We start from the raw sequence: 23,347 nt of genomic DNA, 5'->3' as shown, positions 1-23,347 counted from the left end.
GCTTCGAAGTCTGGGAAAGATGAAGGGATGCCGGGCGCCCTCTTGTTGCGTCATGAGCCTGCGACCCTGGGATACAAAACAAGTCTGGGGTCCAGAAGCATGGCAGCTGCTGAGGCGGCGGTGCTGTCGTCATCTTTAGAAACAGACACAGCCTCAGTCCCTGAAACCGCAGGAACAGCTGCAGCCACGGCTGCCACCCCGCCAGTGTCGGCTGCAGCCGCGGCGGTCGCGGCGGCCGCACGGACCAGATCCGAAGCCAGGGGCTCCAAGGCCGCTCTGGCTACTAAGCTCCTGTCCCTGAGCGGCGTGTTCGCAGTGCACAAGCCCAAAGGGCCCACTTCAGCCGAGCTGCTGAATCGGCTGAAGGAGAAGCTGCTGGCAGGTACTGCAGCCCGGGTGGGGACCAGGCTGAAGCGGTCACCGCGTGAGCGGAAGCCGTGGAGAGAGCGCTGGGTTGATTGCGCGCTCAGGACTCGAGCGATAAAAAGAAGGGAAAGGGAGAATAACCCCTGAATTGGATCTGGACAGAAATCTCGGGCTTCGACTTGCCCTGACGTGAACTCCTGTAACCTAGTCTGCACTTGTCGCTCTCAAGGGGACAAAACAAAATAACCCGCGCGTACACACATTAACCTGTGCTGTTGGGCTTGCAGACCAATTTTCTGTAATCGGACTCCTCAAGAACCTTTTTTTTCTTTTGGTTCACGTAGGTGAACTCTACCCAAAGGAAACACTGACTCTCCCCCCCAAAGTTGCATTTTTAAAAATATGTTGAAAATGCAGCTATTACTTTGTTAGCCAAAACTTAAGACAGTGGTTTTCACACAGTGGGCATGAGAATTCCTTAGAGTCTTATACAAATGTAGATTCCTAGTCCCTGCCCTCCCAGAGACTGTGATTCTGAGGGTCAGGTATTTTTAGGAAACTGTATTTTTAAATTTGCTCCAGGTGATTCTGGTGTAAGTAGTCTATAGACCTCATTTGAGAAACACTAAATAGAACTTGGTCACTTCTCTAAGCGTCCTTTTTGTTTGTTTCTTCATATACACTGGGAGATCGTTTCAGACAGTGGCATCAAGGAACCTTAGTTATGTTGGACACCTACAATAATCCAGGTCTGTGCTAGCATATAGAGATGTGAAGATGAAAGATGGCATCGCTTCACTTAACTGAGCTGGTAACCTAGTAATTTCTGCAGTCTTTGGTGGTAAAACTTGCTAGATATTAAAAGCCTTGAGAGTTTGGCCATGGCCTGTCTTTCCATTAAACCAATAAAAAATTTATAAAGTCTGTCAGGAATACTTTAAATTTTTTAATGAAAACTTTACATTTTTTAATGAAAAACATTATTTCAATAAGAATTTATTAAAATTTACACAATCCAAATTAAAATGTTTAATAGCAATAGATACACTCTTGCAGATGTTTAATTCCAGTGTTATATCTACTCATTCTTTTGTTAAACTTTCCTTATATATGTGTTACCTGTAGGGATAGGTGGTACAGGGCATGCTGAAAGAAGGAATTGCGTCAAGGACAAGTTTTGTGGGGTCTTCATAGCATTTCCTTCACGGAATTGCTGCTTTCGGGCCTGATTTGTTAGCTACCCTGTGGCTTTTTTGATCCTCAAGGTAATGATTACTATTCTTTCTCTTATGTTTCTGATAGGATCAAAGCCATATCCTGGCCTTCTGGTTAATCAGCCTCCAAGAGCTGAAGTTTCTTCTTGAAACTTCATCCGATTGTTTCAGGGCTATTGCTGGGCCAACTTCTGGAAGCTGGTCACTCAGATATAGACATTCTCACTACTCTCCATTTCTATCTTGCTTGCGATTGGCCTGTTCTCTGTTTATGTTAGCTAGACCGGGGCTTCCCAAATGCCTTTCTGACTGGTTGTTATAATTACCTGGGAAGGTTCTTAAATATACAGATTACAGGGCACCACATTCTAGTACCAGCCAGGTTTGACAACCCCAGTCAATGGTCATGGTCTCTATGTATTAACATTCTTCGACTCTCCTTACATTGATTCATGTCACACTAAAATCCCTCCTCTTCTTTATCTGTTTGAATCCTTCAAGGTCTGAAACATTACAGAATTTTAGAGCTAGAAAAGACCTTAATAATTTATCCATGCATGGAACCAGTGGGGTGAACCAAACCCCAATATAGTAGAGATGATGTATCTTCACACTTGAAAGAGGTAAATTTGGACCCAAAGGGAAGACAGTAAATTTATAATGTCAAGTTGAAAATACAAAGAGAGTTCTCGAAAAGGTTTTTATAGATTCAAGGGTGAGAGATCCATAATGGGCTGCAAGTGAAAGGAGAGGGGTTTGAAGCCTAGCCACGGCCTTATAGGTTTATATTAAAGAAGGTTGACCGAGCCCTTCTAAGCGTGGTGATGTCATCCTCAGAGAGAGCACTAGGACGGTGTTCTAGACATCACGGTTCTCTCTCAGTAGGTGGTAATTATGTGATGAGGCTGAGCAGCGCAGCACATTTTTGGCGGGGAGGAGGCATTTAGGCTGGATTTTCCTCTATTACTTTGCTTTCCCCCTTGTCCTTTCTCTGTCCTCTCTGTTTTCTTTTGCTCCATTTTCTATCTTCTCTGTGTCAGTGGCGGTAAGGAAGTTTTGATGGGCTTGGGCAGTATAGATCAATACAGCTGTTCCTACTCCTCTCCTTTCTCATTTGAAGTCCAGTAGCCAGTGTTCTCTGAATGTATTGTTATATACAGTAACAATAACAGTAGCAGTAACAAGAACTTATTGTTATAGTGTTTTGTCATTTCCAAAACACTTCCAGATTGCATTATTTCACTATATTTTTACAATAGAAATATGAGATAGGTCAGGTTGGCATCCTCTTTTTTTTTTTTCCTTTTTTTTTTTTTTAATCTCTGTCCCTTGAAGGTTAGGAGGCACCCTAAAAGATTACTTCTCACATAAACTTTTGTTGAGATTAATTTCTTTAAGGAATTGTGAGTTTTGATTAGGAGAGGAGGACAATGAATACGGAGAGTTTGGGAACTTAGTGTTCTTAGAAGTAGCTCTGTATGAGATGTATTCCCACCATTAGGTAGCTGGGGGTACCGGAAAAGAATGCCAGGGAACAAAATGGATTTAGAAATGAAATTGAGGACTTTTACAACTAGTTGCTTATATGAAAACTAACTTTTCATCATTCTCTATCAAAAGCCTACTACTACCAGCAGCTTACTAGATCTTTGTGGGTTAGCCTATATATTTACCCACTTTTTTTAAATGGTTTTTTTTTCCCCCTGGGAAAATGAATTCTAGTTTCTAGACCATTAATTTTGGAGTACTATTTCTTTGTTATTTAGGGAGTGGCTATACTTTTAAAAATCTGTTCCTTGCTAGTAATGATGTCATAATCTTAATATGTTAAGTTTGTACAATACTTTTTGTTTGTTTTAAATAGTCTATCCATCCTCCCTCCATCATATTCATGGAGATCTTACTTCACTCATCTTGGTAATTACCTTTTTTCATCCCAATTACTCTCTTAGAAGCTGGAATGCCTTCTCCAGAATGGACCAAGCGGAAAAAGCAGACTTTGAAAATTGGGCATGGAGGGACTCTAGACAGCGCAGCCCGAGGAGTTCTGGGTAAGAAATATGAATAGAAGTTTAGAGTAACTTTCACTTAATATCAGAAAGAAATATTGATTGAGAACAGATGAGATAAAGATAAGATGAAACCATGCCCTTTTCAGTGTACTTTGGAATATTTCAGATCTGGATTTATAGTGCCATCTTCTAAGGAAGCCCTTAAATGGTAAGAGGTATACAAGGCTGTTAGAAGTTGTCTCTTTTATGTATGGATAGGGCTTTGAAAAAAGGTTTGTATCTGTACAGAAAAGAGTTAACATAGCAGGCCCCAAATCACTATCTTTAAGAAGCCTGCTAACAAGATTTACCCTTGGCTGGCATCTAGGAACTTGGATTTTGGGGGTGTTCCCAGTCTTCTGTATCTGATAAGGGTGGTTTGCTGTGCCTCAACTGTGTGAACAGTTTTTGTTTGTGCTGAACACCCGCTTTCCTTCTTGAAGTCTGGAACTTTGTCCTACCACGCAGGCAGAGAGTGCCTAAGTGACCATCCCCCATAAGAAAACATTCAGGTGCTGAGTTTCTAATGGCTTCCTCGAGCAGGAAGATTGCGCACAAGTTACTGCTTTTTTCATTGTTAGAGAAAGGAGCGTGCTCCAGTGTCTCACCTCGCCCCCATCGGAGGGAGAGAGGATAAGCAAAGCTATGCATGGATTTCTCCAGTGTTTTTTTTTCCTGTGATTCAGCTATGTAACTTTACTACGTCATTGTAGTAAACCTGAGTTGTATGAATCTTTCAACGTTGAGTGGTCTTGGGGATTCTTTTGTGGGGGCGTGGGGGACTCTTTTTCTGTGATTTTTTTTTTTTTTTTTGCCTATGTGGAATCTAAACTCTGAGATCAGCTCTCTTGAAAAGATGAATCTTATAGTTCCTGAGAAGAAGTCACTTTCTCTTGGAGACATATTAGTTGAGTGTTTTATTGCTTACAGAGGAAATTTGGTAGAATTGATTGAGGGGAGAAAAATCATTTATCCTTTTTTATTTTGGCATCTGGTAGAGATACTAAAATCTGTCTTTATGAATTGCTAAAGTGTGTATCAACAGGCTAGGGATGTTGTACAAACTTTTTCTGTAACTACATTCATTGTCACAGAAATATGTACATGGGAATTCCCCTCCTTCCCCCCTCGCCACATACTAGAAACAAACTTTGATGGAACACTACTTTCCTTTTTACATGCTCTGATATTTCATATCTTATTCTATTTCATTTTTTAAAATGCTGGTCATAATCTACTAAATTGATTTCATGATGCACTAATGGGTTGTGACTCATGGTTTATAACTGCTACAGTATCCAATCCATTTGATTAGAGCTAAAATTAGATAAAAACAAACAATGAACTTGATCCAAGTGATCTAAAAGAAATGACTACTTATTTAGGAAAAAAGGATACATTTTTCAAGAAATTAGAAACAAAGTATGAATTTGCATTTTCTAAAATTATAGATATGTTTAAATTCCTGTTGACAAAAATATCTTTACATTAGGTAGAAAACACAAGGAAATCCATTTTCCTAAATTAGAGAATTTGAATATGCAAATTCTGACAATTTAATGTTACTGTTTCTTACCATAACTAATGATATCCATTGTATAGCACTTACTATGTGCTTACAACATTCATAAATTATATACTTTAATCCCTATTATAAACCTATAGTGTAGGTATCATTATCCCTATTTTACAAAAAGAATGAAGACCCCAGAGATTAAATAATAACATACGCATTGTCATAGTTAGTGAATGTCAAAGTCAGGATTTGAACCCAGGTCTGCTCGGTTCCAAAGCTTCTATCTTAATTTGGGATGGCAAATACCTGGCACTCCTGCCTATGTTCTCCCCATCCCCATTACAGAAATTACCAGTCACAGCATTTTTTGCCGTTGGTCCTAGTTGTGGCTTTACAATTCCTATCAGTTTGGAACTCCTCGATTTGAAGCCTATTTGCCGTAACCATTCTCTTCTGCTGTTTTCCAAGGTACAGCACCATGAGTACAAAAAGAGCGAGGATAAGATCTGCTGCCTATTTGTGAATAGAACAATCGTATTAATTTCTGGTGCTTGTTAGTTAGTATGTAAAAAATACTGATATCTGAGCAGTGAACGAAATAAATTTATTTTTTTACCCTAAACCTGAGGGATCTTGTCAAAACTTCCATTTTAGTATTACAAAGGGGTGGCATTTGGCTGAGATTTGTATGAGTGGGAGAGATTATATTGGAAATAATTTTTCATTTGGAAGCTTAATTTATATTTAAACACACAGGGACTTTTATGATGATATACGTTCATATGTCAAATTTATGAATTTTTCTTCTAAAACTGATAAAGAATAAAGTTTCCAATAAGGAATAAAGTAAAAACAAAAAAAAGAGTAGGTAGTCAGTCACAAAATAAGGGATATTTGGTCAAAGTTAGCAGTTCTAGAGACTGCTAAGAGTTGATTTTTGTTACATGGTGAAGTAAACCCTGAGCTCTAATCATATATGAATTTGTGTTCTGGCTGCTTTATTTATTAACTACACACACCTTGGGCAAATCCCAAAACCTCTATGAATCTTAGTTTATCTCTTAAAAAGGGGTAGTATGTACTATAACTCTCAGAAGGTTTATTAAAATATCTATAATATAGAGACATATACTGTAATCTGTGACATTCTTTATAAAGGTCTTTAAAAAAAAACGATGTGTGTGAAAAAATGTACTCTTACTTTCAACATTTTAGACTGTTTTTGCTGTTTTTTTCTTTGTAATATTAAGGGTACAAATTTAAGAATTTAGCTGGCAATTGACGATATCTGAAATTCAGGTTTATAATTCTATTAATCTATTATATATGTAATGTATAGATATATACATGTAATATATATGTGTGTGTGTGTGTGTGTGTGTGTATGTGTATCTCCTAAATAATTCTCTAAAGAGGGCTTATAAAATTCTCAGAAATCCTGTGGTAGACAGAATAATGGCTCCCTAAAGATATCCACATCCTAATCTCTGGAACCTACAAATACTTAAGGGTACATCACAAAGGGGAGTTAAAGTTGTAGATAGAATTAACGTTGCTAATCAGCTGACTTAAAGAGATTCTCCTGGAATACCTAAGTGGGCCCAGTATAATCACAAATAGTCTTTTAAAGTGAAAGAGGAGACAGGAGAGGGAGATGTGGTAAAGGAAGCAGCGGTTGGAGTGATTGGATTGCTGTGGAGTAAGGAAAGGAGTCACAAACCAAGGACTGTGAGCACTTTCTAGAAGCTGGAAAAGGCAAGGAAGCTCCCCTAGGAAGGCTCTGGAGAAAGGCTCTCTCCTCGAGCTTCCGGAAAAGAATACAGCCATGCTGATACCTGGATTTTTAGCATAGTAAAACCCATCTCAGAATTCTGACCTCCAGAACTGTAGGAGAATAAGTTTATTGTTTTACCACTATGTTGGTAAACTAATACACCCATTTATTATAAATCACTTAAACTGGAAACCAAGTTTCTATTTACCACTTTAAAAATTATGATTTTTTAACTTTAATATTTATAAAATTATGGTAGAACAATTAGGAAATACAAAAAAACAAAGTTGAAAATTAAAATTAATGATTTTTCCTCTTTTAGCACTAATTATTGTTAACATTTTTGCCATATTTCCTCCTAGCTTTTTGTCTATGCAAATTTTAGAAGTCGAGTTGTTTTACTATTTTACTGTATGTAAACTTGTGTCCTGTTTTTGTCACTTACATAATATCACATTTTATCATGTTAATTAAAAAAGTTTGTAAACATTTTTTTTACTTTATTGATGAATAATTGACAAATATAAGTGTATATATTTAAAGAGTTGAAATCATATCAAGTATTCTCCAACCACAGTGGTATGAAACTAAAAATCAGTAATAGGTGGAAACCTGGAAAATTCACACATCTGTGGAAATTAAACAGCATGCTTCTGCACAACCAGTGGATCAAAGAAGAAATCAAAGAGAAATCAAAAAATACCTGAGACAAATGAAAATGGAAGCACAACATACCAAAACTTATGGGATGCAGCAAAAGCAGTTCTGAAAGGGAAGTAGACATTTTTAATAGCAACATAATGTGCTGTCGTATAAGTAAAATACAATATATTTAACCATTCCCTATTTGAAGTCATTGAAATTATCAGTTTTGTTAGTAGTGCTGGCGACATTTTTTGAGCACTTGTGATTTCCCTTGTCTGTATTTTATTTTCCCTATGAGATTATAAGCATTTTCAAAGTCGGGAAATATGCTGTTCCATTAAAAGTATGGAGTAAAATTGAATGGAATCAAATTGCATTGAATCTTTGTTGTTATTATTATATAAAGTTTTTTGCCTCACAATAGCAGCTACCATTTGAAGAGGATACTGAAGGCAGACAGTTTTTTATCTTAGTCCTTAAACTAACATGACTCTATCATAGAAGCTTAGATTTGGGATAGATTTACGAAGGAGTTGGGATTCGAGCTGGGTTTCAGCAAGTGGACTTTGAATACTTTACGAAGGAACTGGCACTGTAGGCCTTTTGGCGCTATTGAAGATTGTCGGAGGGCTTTGTAGTATACAATATAGGTTTTCAGAAGTGGTTATCAAATGGCATGATTTTGGAGAGGAAGGGGTAGAATGTGGAAAAGTTGGGTTTGCAGTGGTTTAGGCGGATAGGCTGGTGGCAGTGAGCAAGGTGGCAAGGAGAACGAAAAGGGAAGGGGTCTGTGTCTCAGTTTTAACTACTAGTGAGATGCTGGGCAAAGTTCTTAGCCTCTCTATGCTTCAATTTTTCATCTGTAAAGTAGGGATAATTATCTTTTAGGGTTGTTATAAGGATTAAATGAGCTAATGAATGGAAAGCATTTAGAGTGGAATTTGACACATAGTAAACTCAGGGAGTGATGTCTGCTATAAATATTCATGATAACTCAGCTTGCCAATCGTTTCTCCTTGTTTCTTCTTGTAATTGTGAATTGTAGTTATATGTGTCCTTTTATAAAATTTTATACATTGATGAGAAATACCTCAATTCTTAGAAAAATTTGCTTGCTGTATAGTGAAGAAATGATTACGTGCTCTCATCCCCACCTGGTGAAATGTGTTTTCACAGGGTAAATAATGTTTGACATTGAAGAGACAGTTGGGTCATTGTACTTTATATACCGTCTGTGTGAACGTACATTCTCCAGGCTTTCATTTACCCTGTATTCTTCTTTGTGTTGGCTTGATCTGTTATGTTTCTGTTTTGTTGATCGTATACTGCTGGGCACTAATCATCTTTAAATGGTTCATTAGCTGTGATGATGGCTTATGATGGCTTTTGCTTTGTTTAATAATGAACTCTCTCAAAAGACTTTATCATACCATGGTTAATTGTACATGTACTTTTCACTGATGCCCATATAAAATTCCAGTGAATCCTTTGAGATTTTTCTAAAATTTTTTTATTACCTAATCGACTAGGTCGAGGTTTCTACCATGTTTTAGTCTTTGAGAAAGAAAAAAAGTCTCTCTCCCATCCCCTCCTCAGAATTTCTTAGTGGCATGACAGGTTTAGCTGATGGAATGATGGGAGCCCTAAAATCATGCTAAATATATGTGCTTTCCAATTTTACATTACATATGCCAGGATATTATGACCAAAATATGTAGATATTTTAAAAACCTACTTTTCAGAATAGAGTGTCCTAATATTTCTTTCTTTGATTTGTAGTGGTTGGAATTGGAAGGGGAACAAAAATGTTGACCAGTATGTTGTCAGGGTCCAAGGTAAGATTACTGACATAGTTCTGCTTTTTTTCTTGAATGTTTTTCTTAATGACCATGTTTTAGATTTTCTCAGTTAAAAAAATAAACTATATAAATTGCATGAATGAATATCAGTCCTGAGTGTTTATCACAATGTCTTTAATAATGATATCTGAGAATCAGAATATTGAGACTATAAGAAAAAAATTTGACTTATAGAAGCAAAAACTGAGGTGCCATAACTTTTTAAAAATTATATTTAGTTTTTTATGTAATTATATTTCTTAGATGAAAAGGAACTTATAGATCATCCATTCTGTTAGCAGATTTTTTTAAACCTTGGAATTTTTATAGAAACAATACCATTTTGTAAACCATGCACTTTTCAACAACAACAACAAAAAAACAGTGGTTACAAATTTTGCTAAAGTAAAGAATTGGGCTTCTTTAAATGATGAGTTACATCATTCATCTATGAGGGTAGCCTTGACTAAATTCAAAGGCACTTTTAGAGATGCTGGAAAAGAGAAAGGAGGGGTCATACAGAAACGGGAGGGCTTAAACCTGTGGATCCCTTCAGGCATTCAGTGAGTAACCCTCGTGAGGAAGAGGGTGGAAGGAACACTGAAACAAGATGTCAAAGTGGTTAACCTTTCTGGGCCTCTCAGTTTTTCCTTAGGAAAAGTGATTTGATCCTCTCTAGGGTCTCTTCCAGCTCTAAAAGAGATAATAACATCTGTATTCTAATTAGTAACTGGGTTATAATAGTTGGGGCTAGGGGCCGGTGAAAATGCCTCTGGGAGGAAGATTAATATGCCATTAAGTAGAGAAGAATTTCAGCACGTCCCTAGGCTAAACTTTTTGTTTTAAAACCCTTGCTCAAATGGAATGAATATACTTGTTATAGTGATTTCTGTCTAAATTGTTTCTTTTTTAAAAAATGTAGTCAAAGACCATTTTAAAAGTTTTTCAGTTCATTGCAGATCAATTGATGACTTCTGTAAAATGTTATGACAGCATCAAATTTCTGAAAAACTTTTAAACATCCTCATTTTCTGAACTTATCTTGTCATGAATACTGTCCCTTGGACCACATTCTGAGTGACAGTGGTCTAAGTAAGCTTTTCTTAAAATAAAAAGCCCCAGAAGGCACAGTGTCTTTGACATCACATTTTGGTTAACTGGCCTAAAACCTGTGTCTTTCAGTTGGAAAGGATCCTGATGCCTTAGATAAATGGAAAAGTTTCAGTGTTGCAGTCTTCAGAATGTTGGTGTTGAAAAATTACAGAATACAAAAATTGTATTTGGATGAGTTTGACTTTTATAGTAAATTTGTACATTGTGCTTAAATACTGACACACACAGTTAGAATTGCTTTCTGAAACATGATATTTGCCAGTTGCTTAATATTGTTTCTTAACTCCAAAATACAAGCAATGGTAATTTTGATATAGGATTATGGATGATTTCTGTTTTCTTTTTAAACATTATTTGGTATTTTCCAAAATCTTTACAATAAATCAATGACTTTTTATAATAACAAAAAAGATATAGTTACATTAAGGAATTTGTTTGGCTTTTCCCAAGATAAAACATGCTGGGTTCATTGGATTATTTACTATTCACCCCTTCACCCCCAACCACAAATACATAAAACACATTGTATATTATTGAAAGGTTTTACATGTAAATTCCAAGCATATTTCTAGAAATATGATGACTGAAAATGTAAATACATCATTGGCTCTGACTTAAGCTTTATCATAAATCATTTTGGTATTTAGCTAAGAAAGCTGAATGTCACACAGTGAAATCACTAACGTCTTAAATAGAAAATCTCAGGCACATCTTATTTCAGAAACCTAGTTCTTGGATGCTTCACATTTCAAAAATAAGATTATTATCTCATTAGTTATTTGTATTGTCTATACTTTTAGTTTTAGATTATGTATTTGTTGAAAAATTCATTTAAATTTTAGTTTTAACTATGTTGAAGATTACATTTTTATCAAAAGTCGTTAAAACTGCTAATGAATTTTTAAAAATAGTTATTGTTTTTAGCATTGGAAGAAATCTTAGAGATTTTCTTATCTAGTGGCTTTTAAAACTTGACCAAAACCCGTAGTAAGAAATTCATTTTATATCATGACCCTGTATACACATACATGTTTAAAAATCAAAAATTTTATCAAACAACTCTAACAACATAATCTTGATATTTTTCCTTCTATTTCATTAAAAAATGAATTGATGCCTGCAGCCTACTAACTGGACACAGACCTACCATTTGACTTAATGTTTACTCTTTCTCTACGTCCTACTTTTAGAGGTGATTTTTCATTTGCATCACAGAAAATTAGATTTATATGTGTAGGGTAGAGTTACTGCAAGAGCAGAAATGTTTACTTCTAGGATGGCAGATATTTGATATTCATGTTACAGCCATTCACCCTTCCCTCATTACAGCCCTAATTAGAGATGTTGCTAATTAAACATGGCCTAACACTTTCCTATTGAACCAATGAACATCCTTAGAATCCTGTTCATCATAATGCTGCTTTATACAACCACTATCAATTAATGGGTGCAGTGCTGACCGTTTCAATAAAATCTTTAGGCTAATAGATTATTTTGCTTCCTTTTGAAGACCAGAGATTATTCATGCCACTCAACTCCTTTTTCACATTCTTTTCCATTCAGATCAGAGTAAGATTTAAGAGGAGAGGCTTTCCTTGTCTTCTTCATTAGCTTTCTCTCTTGTAGAAGGAAAGCTTTGCCCTGCCAGTGATCACATTTCTCTTATCATTAGCTTTTTTTCACTGTATTCTGTTTTGGTAAATGTACAATGTCTCTAAAAAAAAAAACGTAGGTTTTCTGTACAGTGCCTTGTGTACAGGAGTTGCCCAATAAACGCTGTTATTACTCTTCCTAAGTATTTCGCCTATCCTCAAATCTCTTCTGAGTTTGAGTCCTGTTGGATCTCTCTACATGTTCCATAGACACCTGACATTTATTTTATCCAAGCAAGTTCTGTTGGAAATCTTGAATACAGCTCATTTCATTCCTATCTGTGATTTCTGGTGGCCTACGCATGGCATTGCACTCATAAGAAAGAGGGAGCATGCCAGTTTTTTAAAGGAGAGACAGTTTCTCTGGGCATTAAAATCAGAAGGAAATTTCTTACAGTAAGGAGTGTTGAATGATAGATGGTGGTTCTCAAAAGTAATTTTACAACAGATGGAGATCTATATGCAATATAACTTGAGTAAAATGATTCTGAGAGAAGTTAGACTAATGTGTCCTTTTGACCTAACTTGATCTAAGTATGGAATGTAGATTACCTGAAAGGCAGCAATGGATGCATAGCCCCTCTACTCTCTTCTCTGAATTATACTTTCTGAGAGCCAGTCTTTGAGCAGAAGCTGGGTAGCAGATGTACTTTGAAGTAACAGATTTTGATGAGGTTTTGGAATATTTATCAGCTGTCTATATTGCTGATTAAAGTTGGTTACTTATGTATACTTTAGGAACCTGATGAGCAGATGGAAAGGTCAGTGTTAGATTATGAAATCACTGATGCCATATGAAGACTGTAACTAGCGTTTTCCAGATATAAGGCTACTCTGCTATATCCAGATATACCATAGTAGTACCTGAAGGTAAAACCAACATTTCCCCAGAGAGCAGCTTCGTATCCCCTCCAATAGTTGAACAAATGTTATCGTTTGGGGTATACAGACTTCCGCCCTGGATGTGCTCCCAGGACAGTAACCTTTTTATATAGTATACAGTCCATAGTAACATTTTTAGGGTAACCGGTCAGTGCCAACTCTGAAGTGTGACTTTAATGCTCCTGTGAAACTTAGCCAACTCTCTAAGATTTGAGCATTTCTAATCCACTTTCTCCAGAGGTTAGTCCAATTTCTGTCTTTTCTTTATACTCAGCTAATATTCATACATTTCATAAGTGTTATATTGAAAAATTTGAAGGGCTTACACTTATGAATTGTACAAAGCTACTCCTTTTTAATGACATTCGAAGCCACACAGTTTTGATATAGTAGGTTCTTTAAAAAAATGTTCTTCCTCGTTAAAAATAATATCCCTTTGTTTGATTATGAAACTTTGAATCACAAGCTTTCAAAATCAAACTTTGGAAAAAGCGGTTGCCTAGTGGAGATGGACATGACTATGTACACTTTCTGTAATACAAACATTTTTCTTTCTCCTGAATAGTACAGAACCAATTTGCTTTTAAAGTTATCTAGTTAATATCTGCTTTGGGGTTCAAGGAGCTTGAAGATAATGAAGTAGGGAGTAGATTAATATCAGTATCATTGAGAAACCTGAAGAGCACACAGTTCGATGGCAACTTTCTTAAAAATTCTATAGAACTTCCGTTTATTTTGCTATAGTGGAATTTTGTTGTAATGAATACATTAATAGAATTCATAATTCCCAGATATACATAATGGAGAATAAACAAGTCTAAAACCCTATCTCTGTGTAGAATGTAAACCAGTGAAAAATACTTGAGACCCATAAGATAAAATGATAGGGTTGTGAATGTGCATTCCTATGTCTTTTTTCTTCTTGGTGGTGACGCTTTGTTTCAGCTGAAGGCTTAAGTGTCTAGATGGATTTTCCTAAATAGTTTGTGGGTCATTCAACTGAATCGAAACATAATTATTGCTAGATGCCAAGGCAAAGGAAAACTAGAAATCAGCTTTGATTTATGTCAGTAATTCACAAAGTATGGTCCAGAGACTCCTGAGGCTGTTTCAGGGGGTCCGTTGAAGTCCAAACTGTTCTTATAGCTTTGCCTTTTTTACCTGCAATCTTACAAGAACACAGTGGAGTTTTTCAGAGATTACCTGATCAGCAATGATATGGCTCTGATGGCTAAAGGAATGTGTCCATGTGTATGAGTGTTTTAAACATTTTTCAGTTTTAATTTCTAATGCAATAAATGTTGACAGAACCCATATTTAAAAATTGTGCCAGGGTCTCTCAGTAACTTTCAACCGTGTATAGGGGTTCTGAAACCACAGTGTTTGAGAACTGCTGGTTTAGGTATTATTTCCTCTATAAAGAATCCAGCATGTAGCCAGATTCAGCATAGCTGCAGAATCTGGAATGATTTGTAACTTGGCAGGTACAATCTGGAAGTCCAAAACTGTGGTGAAAATTTGAAAAATCGCACACATAGTAACTTCTTCAGCATGTAGATAGAACTTTGAGTAAGGAACAATAGAACAACAACGCAAAATCTAAAGTAACAGTTTATAATTTGGGAAGATCCAAATCAATATACAAAATGTACATGGAAAACAATGAACATCTGTGTGAATTCGATATAGGCCTTCATTCTTTTTATGTGAGAAACTTGAACTGAACACCTGCTCTTAGCTATGCTGTGGGGATGGGTGGTTGGGAGTTGGGGTGGATTAATGGGAAAGCTTTGAGAAATGAACAGATTTGAGCCTCAGAGAAGAGGGAGCTCAAGGCCGGGGAAGTACTGTGTGCCAATGTTTGGGACATCCACAGTGCAGAGACTAGAATGAGCATTCATACTTGGAAAGCATTTTAATGTTCCTGGTTAAAACTCGTTACATAGCAGAATAGTGCAGATGCATTCAAGGCACAGTATGCTACATGACTGCATTGTATTTTTCTTATGGAATTAGACAGATTATTAAGACAGAAATCTGAGAGAGCATTTTGTCAGTTTACTGTTCCTTATGGAAACTCACAGGAACCAGATGAGTCACTCTAAGCACTGTTAACTGTGAATCATTTTTTTAAATAATAGTAACGATAATAGTATTGTTTTCCATTGCTTATCAGGGCCAGGTACTGTTGTTCTAACTCTGCTTCTTTTCAGGAGGTACTGTTATTATCCCCATTTTAAGATAAAGGAAGCGAGGCTCCAGCAGGAAAGACTAACTTAACCTACTTTACCCGTTGTGGTGGAGTGAGGATTCAAACCTTTGAGCCTGTGCTCTTCCCACTCACCCTGCTGTGCTTCTCCCTGTGGTACGCTTCACCAAGGTTCATTGTTCCAAAATGCAGAAGCAGGAGTGGGGCATTTCAGGTGATGAGACTGAATGTTTAGTTACAAGAAGCTAGTTTTTGTCAATTTAATGAAAAAATTTAAAAGTTAAATCGAATGCATTGGAACATTTTCTTCTGTATTGTATTTGTTAAAAAAAAAAAAAATTCTGAGCTGTATCATAGAAGATGATTTCATTAAAGGGCACCAAAGCTGGCATAAAATGTCTGCTTGCTTGTGATAATTTGAAGTTTTAATTTTTTTAAATTTTTGTCTCTGGTCCTTTTACTAGCATAATAAGCTTCTCATTAATAAACTCATATTTGAGCTTCCTCTTTGCTCACATAGCTACAGATTATTTTTAGTGGGAATTGTATTCCTTGTATTTTTCTCACTATTTCATGTGATATTCCGAATAAAATTTGAATTTGACCAAATGAGAGGAGTATAAAGAATATGTAGTACAGTGTGCCCTAAGATGAGAAACGAAACAATCCTAAGTTAACTAAGAATGATCTAATTTTTACTTGTGAATAATGATCAGTTCTTAGAAGTGACATTTTTCTTTTCAGAGACCTACATATTTAGCTTTCATTTAAATGCATAATCAACTTATAAAGATTAGTTTTAGTATTTCACATGAGAAGTTGTAAATTGATTTAATTTAAAATTAATTTTAATTATATGTGTGGTAAAATTGTTGAATCTTATGATGATTGTGTAGGGGTTTATTGTACCATTCTCTCTACTCATAAATATATTTAATTTTTTCCTTCAAAATCAACATTGGCTTTAGAAATTTGTTTGCAATAACATTATGCTTATAAGCCTTAATTATCAATAAAATCAGGCTTGTCTTTATCACGTTGGATGGTGTGGGAAGTTTGTGAATGTTCTTCAATTTATACGTTGCTTCCCATATATCAAAAACTAACAAAGCACTTGCAGTCTATCATTTTTGCCCTTATTTTGTATCAAGTTGGTAGTATTAGTAAAATTCTGTATGAACTTCAAGATGTGGTTAACAGTTTTTCTTTACCTTATGGCCTATATTTCTCGTTTCTCTTCCTCTAGAGGTATATTGCCATCGGAGAACTGGGGAAAGCTACTGACACGCTAGATTCTACAGGGAAAGTAACAGAAGAAAAACCTTATGGTATGAAGTTCACCTAATATACTCCTCTTTTTTAACATTTAGAGAACGCTTCTGGGAATTCAGAATTTTAAAATCTCTTACTTGATATTACCAATGACTTTAGTTTTCAGTATATTTCTTTACATTAATAAGATTGGAAATGGTTTATCACATTGTTGTTTATTTGATATGAATTTGTTAATAAAGATTTATTATAATTGCCTCTTTTCCTATAGTCAGTTTTTTTAGTGTTTAGAATTCTTCCAAATAATTCCCTTACCAAAAAATATGTGCGGCTAGGATTTAGGGCATTTTTCCTCATAAATGAGAAACAAAGTAGAGAGACTCTCTTGTTAGATTTTTACCTGTAGCTTGCCATTGTTTGTTTGTTTATTTTACAATTACTTCTTAGCTATTGAAATAAATGTACCAGGTTTAGTGTTTCAAAACTAATCACATTTCTTTGCTTTTGGAGTATGTAAAGAGATACGACAAAGGGAAAGCTATTTCTCTGGAAGTAAAACAGAACTTACTAGGGCCCATCTTAATTTTTCTACTGTTCCTTTTTTCACTACTTTAAGAAGGGATAGATAAATGAAATGGTTTCCTAGCAACTCTCACAGTACTCATGCTATTTATAATTCAGCAGTTGCATTTTTGTGCAGTCAGTTCATCTACATTATTATGTCATCGCCTGGGAATTATTTGTAAGCTTTCTGGGTTTTTTTGTTTGTTTGTTTGTTTGTTTGTTTTTGCCTGTGTTTAATGTCATCTCTTCTTAATTTATATTCTAACCTATTATGGGCAATTCAGCATCTGGCTTCCCTGAGTTTTGTGCTGAGTGCCCTTGCTATGTATTTCATATTGCCCCTGTAATTGAGACCAGTCTTTTCCTTGTTCATAGTAGCTTTACTTGACCTGTTAATATGAATTTATATGTAGCCTAATATCTTACTTGATTAATCAAGCAACATACTCAAAAGAAAAAAATCACCGATTTATTTTATCTTTTATTTTAAAAATAGATGTTGAATTATCCTTGAAATTATTATTATAGCATACCCTCACTTAATGGAAACCCAACCCTAATCTTTAGCCAAAAGGTTTTTAAGTTTAAAGAGACACTGCGCAATAGGACAATATCAGAGACTTCCAGAGTATGCTAAAGTATATGCCAGTGCGTACACGATCAGAAGTGTGGCGAAGAAGTGAAATTGGTGAGACTTGCCGATGGGGTTGGGTAGGGAGGGAGAGGAGCTTGTCAACCATGACCTAGGTTTTGGGGTTTTAAAGCTGGTTGCGTGAAGATAGACTTCATTGAGTAGAGGGTGCTAGATAGAAGAGGACAAGGGTGACGAAAATACTTAAACATACATTTTCTTCCTACCCTTAAGCATTTTGGAATTTTAAAAAACTACTCTGTATTGTGTAATTTGTAACCTTATTTATTTATGTTAAAACAATAGTATAGTTTTGCCTCCTTTTGAACTTGCTATAAATGGAGTTAAATAATATGGATTCATGTCTAGATTTGTGAGATTCATCTACTTTGTTACATGTGTCAGTATTTTGGACTTTTTTTTTTGTCACTGTGTATCATGCCACTTCACAAATGTGTGAAAAAATACATATGTATATATGATATGTGTGTATATATATGTGTGTGTATGTACACACACACACACACACACACACATTCTTCTGTTGATAGACTTTTGGGATGATAGACTTTATGAATGGAACTTGTATGTGTGTTTTGTACATGTCTTTTGGTAGATCATTTCTCTCGGATACAGTATATCCAAGTGGAATAGCTGAGTCATAGGGTAAGTGTGTATTTTACTATACTAGGAATCAACAGTTCTCAAAGTATTTATATAATGTTTGCATTTCTACCAGCAATAAATAAGTGTTCCATTTGCTTTACATCCTTGGCAACACATGGTAATAACACTGTTTTTAATTTTGTCCATTCTGGTAAATGTGTAGTGGTTCTAAATTGATTACTGAGATTTAGCACTTTATGACATGTTTTTGGCTCTTTACTCATCTTCTTTTGTGTATTGACCAGGTCTTTTGCCAATTTTTTGGATTTAGTTTTTTTTCTTTCCCTATTGAATTGCGTTTTAAAAACTATATTGATTAGTATAAGATCTTTACTCTAGATAGGTGCTCTTCTTTTGGTCATATGTGTTGTAAATATAGTCTCCTACTCTGTGGCTTGTCTTTTAACTCTTAATTGTATCTTTGGAAAACAGAAGTTCTTAGTTTTAATTTAGTCCAGTTTATCAAATCTTTTCCTTTATGGTTAGTCCTTTTGGTACCCTGTTTTAAATAACCTTTCCTACCCCAAAAGCATGAAGATATTTTGTTATATTCTAGAAGCTTTATTGCTTTGCTTTCAAATTACATCTACAATCTACCATTTTTTTTTTTTTTTGTATATGGCTCTCCAGTGGGCCCAGCACTTTTTCCCACCACACTGCCTCCTAGGTCACAGGTCAAGTACCATGTAGGCCTGGGTCTGTTTGGAATCTGTTTTGTTTCATTGGTCTGTGTGTCTGTTGTTCTATTAATACCAAACTACATTTATTGCTATAGTTTTAGAATAAGTCTTGATATCTGAAAGAGCAAGTCTTCTTACCTTATTTCTTATAGGTTTATAGTTTTTTTTATACCTTTCTTATCAAAGAAGTCACCTTCTAAACCTAATTTGCTGTTGTTTTTTCCCTTAATCATGAGCAGACATTGAATTGTATCAGATATTCTATATGTATTGATTTTTCTCCTTATTCAAATATGAAATTAATATTCCATTTCTGGAATAAGCCCAAATTGATTATGATATGTTATCCTTTATATAAATTATTGGATTTCGTTTGCTGATATTTAGTGTAGGATTTTTGCGTCTTTTGTCTGTGAGTGAAATTAGCCTGAACTTTTCCTTTCTCTTAGTGTCCTTGACTGATTTTGATATCAAAGTTGTACTGACCTTATGAAGTGGGTTGGGGAGTATTCTCTGTTTTTTTTCTGTTCTCTGGAAAAATTGTGCCAGATTTGCATTATTTCTTTTTCTATTGTTTGGTGTAATTTACTGGTAGACATTCGGAGTTTTCTTTGTTAGGAAGATTTTTAATCATGGATTAGATTTCTTTACTATAGAACTTAATGGTTTTTTTTTTAATTTATTGTGTCGTTATAGATAATTTTCCCCCGTGAATTTGTTCATTTCATCTAAATTTTTAAACTTACTGGTATAAAGTTGTCCATAAAATTCTTTTATGACCTTTTGACTTTGAAATACTATCAAACTTAGAGGATAAGTTGCAAAAATAGAGACTTATTTTTCATCGTTTTCAGTATACATATCCTTCACTTCTTTTTACAGTAATCAGGTCTTTCACTTCTTTTGATGCTTGTAATAGCATCATAAATTGGATTTATAAAACATTCCATTTCTGATAGTTCATTGCTAGTATACAGAAGTGGATTTGATTTTTGCATATTGGTCTTATGTCTTTCAATAGTGCGAAACTCACTTGTGAATTCTAGTCGCTTTTGTGTTGATTTCTTGTTAGGGTGGGTCCGAAGTAGACTGTTTTCCAGGTCTCAATTAGCCTTATTCCTACCACATGGCTTTTCTGGAGTCTCTGTCGTGTATGCCTCAGGTATTCAGCAGAGTTTTTTCATTCCGAATGGTTGAAATTCAAACATCTTTCAGCCTTGTACGAGCTTGGTAGCAGTCTTTAATTTTGTGGTGACTCACTGTATACACACGCAGCTTGGAATTTAGGTAATGTCTCAAGTGGACCCCTATAGACCTCCCTCTATGTAGTTCTCTCAAGTCCCAGCTGCTGCTGCTTCCTCAAAGTCTGATTTCTGTTCAGTGAGATCACAGTGCTTTGTTTGGGATGCCCCGCCCTGTACCACAGTTCAGAAAGCACCTCCAAGCCCAAGCACGTGATTGTGGGCCTTGCCTTGTTTCTTTCCCTTCTTTCAGGAATTACAGTGCTTGTAGCCTGTTGTCTAATGTTTGAAAACAGTTGTTTATTATATACTTTTTTTCCCAATTAAACAGCTGCTTATGATGGCAGACCTTGTCTAGTAACATGTTCTCAGTTCATTGGAAGAGTCAAAAATTTTAAACAGATAACGTGTAACATGATCTCGTATATATTTTATGAGAATGACTTTAAAAAATTAATTTCAAATGAATACCATCTCATTGGTTTATTAATTTGATAAACAAAGAATAATTACCCAAATCTTATGGTACTTGTATTATACCCATCTTCTTTTATCAAATTTAATTCTTTTGTCTAGTTATTGCATATACTTGCTTTGGAGATTTTATTCTCCATTTCTTTTTAAATCCTATGGAGGTAGAGTATATTCTTATATCATAGGGACAGTTATTTTTATTCGAATTGGACTTATGTTTTAGGTATAGCCAGCATGCTTCACTACACGCTCATGTAGTGAATATGTTTATGATATTTATTATATTCTCTTTTATTCTAAAATATTATATTCACTTTTATTGTAAAATAACTTGCTGCATAGGCTTTCTGTCTGGTGATTTAAACATCAGATGAATAATTGGCCTAGGTCACTGAATGCCCTTTAGACCTTGAGATCTATTATTCCTCAGCAAATTAAATTCAGCAAGAATGTCTTGAGTGCCATCGTAATTGTGTACATTATATAAGAAGAAAAGCTATCTACCTTAAGGAGCTTAGAATTTCATTGGTGAGATAATACCTGTAGATATGTAGTAGGTAACAGTTTAAAATTGTATGTGAACGACACATACTATATATGCCTGAGATGTTAAGTCAGAGAAAGAGACATCGTGGCAGATGTGAAATGAGGAAGAGCACATCTTGTCATCTTGTGTAGGGGAATATCATTAAAAGAAAGCCATCAAAGCAGGACAAAAGAATACACATTGGCAGGAATGTCAGTAAGGAGACCACTAGCAGGAGACAGCTGTTTGGTCTTATTTTTTAAATGTGTTAAGTTATGAACTCTTGCAATTTTATCAACAGTAGCGTTTCTTTTAGCAATTGCCAGCATGATGGTAGAATTGATTGTCTAGATTGGGAAGTTTTACATAACTAAGGTATAATTATGTTTTAATGTTGCAGTACAGTAAAATTTTTTGTGGAAAAAATCCTCATCTGTATTGTGAGGTACATTTGTTTGAAAAACAATATGAACAGAATAGCCATCTGAGATCTGCCTTTTTGGAGCAGCGAGGTGCTGGAGAAATTCTTTTCAGTTCTGTAGCTCTTATCTGTTTGAGTCTAAATTCTAGTCTTTTGTTCTTGTTTCACTTGTAAGGATCAAGGTCACAGTGAAGTTAAGACAGTCTTGCTGTGTCGGTATTGAAATCTGGACACAATGTTCCATGCTGTCTTCTAATTTTTATTCTGATGTTAGAACAGTAATTCAAAGTATATTAATTAGTTTTTGTTAATATTATTCAAATAAAATCAAATGTAACATGTATATACTCAAATAATAGTTTAAATAAATTTCCTACAAAGTGAAAAAGCAGCACTGTAATTTCTTTCCATTAACTGTGACCTAAACAAGTTATAGAATATCTACATAATTTGGTTTATTGTTGAACATGTATAGTCATCTGTAAGTATAAAATCCCAAATATTGACTTTTAGTGTTATAATTTTCAGTTGTTAAAATTATAGAACTGAATATTAATATTGCATCATTGTGTTTGAAATAGTATCAAACAGAAGCTGAAAACACAACTAAGCGACAGATAGTAGAAGCTTTATTTATATGTCTCCATTCAAATTTTCTAAAATCATTGCTTACAAAAATGCTTAGTAATCATGGTAAAATCTTTGCTACGTATACTCTCTTTTTTGCACGGACTTATTTTTGAGCCAGACTCCTGACTGACTGTTCACTTAAAAGAACAGAAAAAATTCAAGAGCAGTAAAAGGAGAGAAGGAGACAGATAAATACAGCTTTGCTTGGGGACAAAATTGAATGTGAGTGTAAAATTTATACCATACCATAGAACAGTTTTGAAATCTATCAGGTAAAATTTTAAATGTGCTTAATACTAGATAATCTTAAATAGTGCATTGAGTTATTTACAATATTTGAGGCCTGGAGAAACTTAGAACTTACAGGGTTTTTTCTGCTTTCTGATCACTCATTTTTGATCCCTGCAGGACTATTTTAATAGCTAATGCAACATTTTTCTCAGGTCTTCTAAAGGCCATAGTAAGAACCAGCTATGTGCATATAAGATGATTGAACCGATTATTGGAGGAAAAATTGAAGAAAGGAAATATAGTCTTAATATTAGACCAATATAAGACTTTTTTCTCCTTTTATTTCATTAATGAATATTTTATTCATCTCAAGATAGAATTTGGCCTATAAAACATATACTATAGTATATACTTTGTCAGAAAAAAATTTTAATGAATTTTCACAGCTTTCAGTGCTGTAAAAATATAGCACATGTACTTCTGTGGTTGTTTTAGTGTCTTTTTTTTTTTTTTCATTTTTGGCAGATAAAATAACTCAAGAAGATATTGAAGGCATTTTACAGAAATTTACTGGGAATATAATGCAAGTACCTCCCCTGTAAGTTCAATTATTGAATTTCAATAAAAGTTTAGTTTTATTTTTTAAAGATTAACATCACTTTAATGAAAAAAATGTATGGAGAGGCAGATTTTAAATCTGACATAGCAAATGTTCAAGTAAAAATGAGCCTGATTTGGACAGGATGCAGAG

The 23,347-nt window shown here is 34.9% G+C and overlaps 1 protein-coding gene across 1 annotated transcript in view; it reads left to right on the top strand.

The window, feature by feature from the left end:
- The first annotated feature begins 41 nt into the window (after window positions 1-41).
- TRUB1 (TruB pseudouridine synthase family member 1) overlaps window positions 42-23,347 on the top strand; it is a 29,812-nt gene continuing 6,506 nt past the window's right edge. The window contains exons 1-5 of the mRNA XM_011359260.2: window positions 42-382; window positions 3,533-3,631; window positions 9,346-9,401; window positions 16,507-16,588; window positions 23,122-23,194. Coding sequence (XP_011357562.1) covers window positions 100-382; window positions 3,533-3,631; window positions 9,346-9,401; window positions 16,507-16,588; window positions 23,122-23,194 — 593 coding nt within the window. The 5' untranslated portion in view covers window positions 42-99. The remainder of the gene's footprint in view (window positions 383-3,532; window positions 3,632-9,345; window positions 9,402-16,506; window positions 16,589-23,121; window positions 23,195-23,347) is intronic.

Source organism: Pteropus vampyrus, unplaced genomic scaffold (assembly GCF_000151845.1).
Source record: "Pteropus vampyrus isolate Shadow unplaced genomic scaffold, Pvam_2.0 Scaffold46, whole genome shotgun sequence".
NCBI classification, from domain to species: Eukaryota; Metazoa; Chordata; class Mammalia; order Chiroptera; family Pteropodidae; genus Pteropus; species Pteropus vampyrus.
The sequence above is the reverse complement of the archived record's forward strand: the minus strand, read 5'-3'. Positions and strand labels throughout refer to the sequence as shown.